The 6330-nt window shown below is 41.7% G+C and overlaps 1 protein-coding gene across 1 annotated transcript; it reads right to left on the bottom strand.

Moving 5' to 3' along the window:
- Nucleotides 1-557: 557 nt before the first annotated feature.
- On the bottom strand, nt 558-6119 carry LOC131630580 (uncharacterized). The gene has a single exon (XM_058901359.1). The coding sequence runs from the start codon at nt 6117-6119 to the stop codon at nt 558-560; it is 5562 nt and encodes a 1853-aa protein (XP_058757342.1).
- Between the last annotated feature and the right edge of the window lie 211 nt (nt 6120-6330).

Genomic DNA, 6330 nt, shown 5'->3' with positions numbered 1-6330 from the left:
TACAGAATAGGAAGGATTTTCATGCAATTAAAATACAGATACTACACTTTAATCGAATTGAATCAAGAAAATATTTTACAAATCTCAATCTTTAAAAACAAGATCAAATTATACAAATAATTGGTAATGACTCTTAAACTATTTCCTAATTTAAAACCAAATCCTAAGTCTATAAAACAAAATCGAAAAAATCACAAAAGGGGGAGGCCATTATGATACACAAAAACTTTTCACCAATTGACTTTCTCATTCACGTACTTTTGCACTAGTTTTCTAATCATTTTCCAAATCACTTTTACACATCACAAAAACTAACAGCTGTACCGTAATGGGTCTCCACTGATAAGAAGGGTTTTGCTACTACCATAAACTAGGGTTCTACTCAAAGAGAAGAAGATAAAATTGAGACAAAATAAAATATATTCTTAATTCAGCATGCTGAGAAAAGAGGCAGCAACACCTTAAATACAAAGCTTAGAATATGGGCCTTAGATAATAATCTGGCTGAGCCCATTTGGAGGAAATAAAAGTAAAGTTCTAACTTAGAATTTAAAAGTTTAATCCATAATATAATCTTGCTGCCATGTGGGCTTCTTCACAATTCTGTTGGGCCTATCACTACTATCCATCCCAATGAGAACCTTGTCCTCAAGGTTAGAGAAATGTCTTGGAAGACCCGGCCCACTGTAAGGGATTGCAATAATGTCACGTGAATGAGTGAAAGTAGGGTTAGCCGTGGTAGTAGGATCCAGCTGTGTTGTGGGAACAGAAACAGCAGCACGCGTGTCAACTTTATGGTGAAGCAAGGAAGAACGTTGGAGATCCAACGGTGGGGAAAGGGAAGGCGTGTGTGGAGAACTGTGGAAGCGTGTTTGAAAGCTTGTCTTGGGCAGTGGAGCATTTAGTGTAGCAGAAACTTTACAGCTGGGAGCACATGGGTTTGCCGGTTTGGAGAGCGTGAGGGGAGTGACAGGTGGGGCCCGGGTTGAATGAGAAGAGGATCCAATGTTGGTGGATGGTCCGGATTTGGGTGTGATAGCATCCAACGGTGGAAATTTGGCGTGGCCTTCTAGGTCCTTTTGAGACGTTGGAGAAAAAGGAGGTGCACTTGGCTTGTACTTCAAAGTCTTAGAAAAACTAGTTGGAGTATTAGATACATCTCTTGCCTCAGAATCACTTCGAACTTCAATATTTTCTTGAGCCACTTCATTCTCTCCCCTTTTCTGCAAAGAGTCTTGAACACTATTAGAGTCCCAAACATCCCTTTTCGTCACGTTATTCACTTGCCTCACCTCTCCTTCTGAATCAAAACCCGTGTCAACACCTTCTTCTTCGTTCTCTCTAACATTCTCCGGTAGGGGAATTGGTCTAGCTTGTAGGGCTTGAGGATGGAAAGATCTCAGCTGAGAAACATGGAAAACAGGATGGATCTTAGAAGAAGATGGCAGTTGTAGCTCATAAGCGACCGGGCCTATTTTGCGTAACACAGGGAAAGGGCCGTAATATCTCTTTGAAAGCTTCTGAGAGGTCCTGCGATGAACAGAGGTTTGACGATAAGGTTGCAATCTCAGTAAAACCAGGTCGCCGGTGGTGAAGGTACAGTCTCTACGTTTTTTGTTTGCCTGATCTTGCATAATTTTTTGACTGCGGTTCAAATTTATTTTTAGTGTATTGAGGATGGTTTGTCTTTGATGCAGTGTTGAATCAAGTAACGGCACGGTGGAAAACCCTTTTACATAATCCTTAATGGCTGGTGGTGGTCGACCATACAGGGCTTCAAAAGGCGTCATTTTGATTGCGGAGTGGAAACAAGAGTTATGCCAAAACTCGGCCAAGTGCAGATATTTGAACCACTGTCTGGGATTATCACTTGTAAAACACCGCAGGTATGTTTCTAAACATCTATTTAAAACCTCTGTTTGGCCGTCCGTCTCAGGATGATACGCTGTACTGTATTTTAGGGTTGTTCCTTGCACTCGAAAAAGCTCCTTCCAGAAAGTGCTCAAGAATATTGGATCTTTGTCGGACACGATCGTTTTCGGAATCCCGTGCAGTCTACAGATCTCAACGGAAAACCGCCTTGCTAAATCAATGGCCGAGAACTTGGATGGTAAGGCAACGAAGTGTGCAAACTTTGAAAGTCTGTCACAAATAACCCAAATAACAGAGTGGCCGAAAGACTTGGGGAGGTGGGTGATGAAATCCATGGATAAGTCTTCCCAAACCTGTTTTGGTATTTCTAAAGGTTGTATTAACCCTTGTTTCTTTGATGTCAGGTATTTGTTCTGTTGGCAAGAGGAGCAACAGCGCACAAAGCTCTTGACATCTTTGTGTAGGCCCGGCCACAGAAAGGTAGCTGAAATGCGAGACAGAGTTGGTTTCAAACCTGAATGCCCTGCAGATGGAGTACTGTGACACTCTTTGAGAATCGATGCTCTAAATTCCAGATCGTCAGGTAAAAATATGCGATCTTTAAAATAAAGTAGACCCTGTCTGTATTGAAAGAGTGACTGCATCTTTTTGTCATTTTGGTACTTTTTAATCAGGTCCTTTCCTTTCATGTTGTTTGCATAGTATTGTTGGAGTTGGGAGATGAAGATTGGAACTGTGGATGAGATTGCAAACATGAAGGCATGCTCCTCTGTATGGCGTCTACTCAAGGCATCAGCTACACTGTTGGTTTTGCCAGGTTTGTAAAATATTTCGAAACTGAAACCTTGTAGTTTTGCCGCCCATTTTTTTTGTTCTGGGGTTTGGATTGTTTGTACTAAAAGATTCTCGAGACTTTTCTGATCTGTAAAAATATGAAAATGTCTTCCTACCAGGTACTGGCGCCATTTTTTGACTGCCTCATATATTGCGTACATTTCCCTAACGTAGACAGAAGCTGCCTGTAACCGTTGACACATTTTCTTGCTGAAGAATGCCAAGGGGTGACCAGATTGTGAGAGAACAGCACCAATGGCAACCGCAGATGCATCAGTTTCTACAACAAACGTCTTGCTGAAGTCTGGAAGAGCTAAAACTGGGGTTTCCGTCATGATTTTTTTTAAATTTGTAAAAGCACTCTCAGCTTCTGTACTCCATGTAAACTTAGTGAAACGCAATAAATCGGTGAGAGGAGCGGCGAGTGTGGCGTAGTGGCGGACAAAACGTCTGTAAAAACCGGTGAGGCCCAAAAATCCCCTAAGTTGCGTGAGTGAACGTGGCGCTGGCCATTCTAAAATTGCTTGTATTTTGTCAGGATCAGGGGTAACTCCATTAAAAGAAATGACGTGACCTAGATAATCGACCTTAGGAACTGCAAAAACACACTTAGAAAGTTTTGCAACAAACTTATTTGAAGCAAGTAGGTCTAAAATCAAAGTTAAATGAAGTAAATGATCAGAATAGGAATTGCTGTAAATTAAGATATCATAAAAGAAAACAAGAACAAACCGTCTCAAATAAGGTCGTAAGAGGTCATTCATCGCCGATTGAAAAGTACTAGGAGCATTAGTTAGGCCAAATGGCATCACCAAAAACTCGTAGTGCCCATCAAAGGTTCTAAATGCCGTCTTATGAGTGTCTTCAGGTACAACCCTAATTTGATGGTAGCCTGACCTTAGGTCAATCTTTGTAAACAAAGTAGCAGAACCCAACTCATCAAATAGTTCATCGATTGTGGGTATGGGAAATCGGTCGCGGATAGTTGCTGCATTTAGGGCACGATAATCAACGCAAAAACGCCATGAGCCATCTTTTTTGCGAACTAAGAGCACGGGTGAGGAAAAAGGGCTAGTGCTAGGTTTGATAATGCCTTCAGCAAGCATTTCATGAATTAGGGTAGTCATTGCTTCCTTTTGGGAGTGTGGATAGCGATAGGGGCGAACGTTGATTGGAGCAGTATTGGGGTTTAGAGGGATGTGGTGGTCATGTGGGCGGCTAGGAGGTAAACCATGAGGGGGCTGGAAAACTGTTGGGTAGGATTTGATGAGATTAGCTATTTCTGGTTGTGTGTTGTTGGGTAGGTTTGCTGGATATGAGTTTGGGTTAATAATGGTTGAGTCATTGGTTGGTTGGTAAATTAGGAGGTGCATGGAAGCAACAGAATCAGTGTGCAAAAGGTGACAGAGTTGGGTGAAAGTGGAGGGTGTTGGAGTCTGATTTGTGTCACCTTGAATAGTAAGATTTTTATCTTCATAAGTGAATGATATTTCGGGAATGGAGAAATCTGCAACGATTGGGCCAAGTGTGCGTAACCATTCCATTCCCAATACTACATCAGCTCCTTCAATTGGAATCAAGTAAAAAGGTATAAAAAATAAGTGATCTTGGAGTGTTATTGGAACCTTTGAGCACAAACCGGAACATTCTAACTTAGAGCCATTTCCCACCATGACAGAAAAATTTGGAATTGGAGTGTTTGGTATTTTGAGGTGGGTAGCAATCCTGGGTTGCAGAATGTTATGAGTGCTTCCTGTGTCTATTAGAACTGTTACAACTAACCCATCAATTAAATCCTTGAATTTTAATGTCTTAGGTGAAAATTGACCACATGCAGCTTGTGGGGACAGTTGGAAATAAGTCTCCTCTAATTCTGAGTTGTCACATTCCACTTCTGTAGGCTGAGTGATCTCAACAGGATTCTCATTGGCAGTAGGAGAAACATCATCATCAATCATGAGTAACAAGAATTTACCATTTGTACATCGATGACCTGGAATGAACTTTTCATCGCAATTAAAACATAATCCCTTGGCACGACGTTCATCCTGCTGTGCAGGAGTAATTCGACGTATTGGGAAGCGGCCCATGTTAGTGGGTGGCTGAGAAACAGTAAGGGGTTTAGGGACAGCTGCTGTAGGTGATTGGTTATAAGGTTGCTTTGGGTAGGTGGATTGGGTAGGTGCTGAGTAGCTTGGGCTTTTGAACCTGGGTTTGGAATCTTTTAGCTTTGCCTCAATAAGTTTTGCTAAGCCAATAGCATGGGTAATAGAATGTGGGCGCTGTACGGCTAATTCATTACGGATTTCCGGAATCAAACCAGAAATAAAACAATTTAATATTGCATCTGGGGGTAATCCAACCACACGGTTTCCTAGTTTCTCAAAGCTGGCTTGGTATTCAGTAACTGAACCATGCTGTCTAAGTTTAAATAATTGGGCTTGATGGTTTTCATACGTCGAAGGACCAAAACGTAATTCCAAAGCTTTTGAAAAAGCTTCCCACGTAGTAAGTTCATTACTTTGAAACATCCATTTATACCAACCAAGAGCATCTCCTTTCATATAAAAAGCTGCCATGGGCAAACGATTTTCATAAGGGATGCTATAGAAAGCAAAGAATTGTTCAGCTTGAAAAAGCCACTCCAATGCATCTGTACCATCAAAATAACTCAATTCAATTTTTGGATGTCTAAAACCTGAATTTGGTGGTGGGGGGTTTGTGTATTGGCTTTGATGAGGTGGAATGTTGGGATATGGGTATGTGGCAAAAAGGGAGGGCTGTGGGATGTTGCTGGTTTGGGGAAAAGAGGTGTGAAGGAGGGTTTGGGGTTGTGTTAAAATTTGAGGTGGCTGGATATAATTAGGTGGAAATGGGTTTGTGAAGCTGGTTGAATAAGGGGAAAATGCAGAATTTGAAGAGTGGAGGGTAGAGAAAGGGAGGGTGAAGGGTGGTGGAGGTGGTGGTGGTGGTGAGTAAAGTTGGGTTGAGATGAGGGTGGAGTGGATTTGGGGGGAAGAGGGTATAGGGTTACTTAAATTAGGGCGTGTGGCTGCTAGAGGGGTAGATATAGGTGTAGCTGTAAGGGTAGTGGTGGGAATATGTGTAGATCTGGTTGTAGATGTGTGTGGTGAGGTAGGGTTAGATCTAGAGACAGCAGCAGTTGCATTCATAGCAGCAAATTGTTGAGTCATGAGGGTTGTAAGTGCAGCAAAATTGTTGTTCATAGTTGTTTCTAACGTTGTGTGGTTGTTGTGGATCTGGCCTAGCTGTAATGCTACAGCTTGATTATTAGCTTCCATGGAGGATTCAAGGTTTTCATGGGTAGATATAAGGTTTTCAATCCGCTGGTTTGTGGCTTGGAGAGTGTCCTCTATGTCTTTGGGGGTAGGATTTGTGAGTTTGGGAGGCATGGAGAAGGTAAATGAAAGCACCAAATGATAAGAAGGGTTTTGCTACTACCATAAACTAGGGTTCTACTCAAAGAGAAGAAGATAAAATTGAGACAAAATAAAATATATTCTTAATTCAGCATGCTGAGAAAAGAGGCAGCAGCACCTTAAATACAAAGCTTAGAATATGGGCCTTAGATAATAATCTGGCTGAGCCCATTTGGAGGAAATA

Source organism: Vicia villosa, unplaced genomic scaffold (assembly GCF_029867415.1).
Source record: "Vicia villosa cultivar HV-30 ecotype Madison, WI unplaced genomic scaffold, Vvil1.0 ctg.000700F_1_1, whole genome shotgun sequence".
Lineage (NCBI taxonomy): Eukaryota > Viridiplantae > Streptophyta > Magnoliopsida > Fabales > Fabaceae > Vicia > Vicia villosa.
This window is presented reverse-complemented; position numbering and strand designations above follow the sequence as displayed.

Excerpts from the sequence above, each read along its gene's own strand:
- LOC131630580 (XM_058901359.1), bottom strand. The coding sequence starts at position 6,119 with ATGCCTCCCAAACTCACAAATCCTACCCCCAAAGACATAGAGGACACT.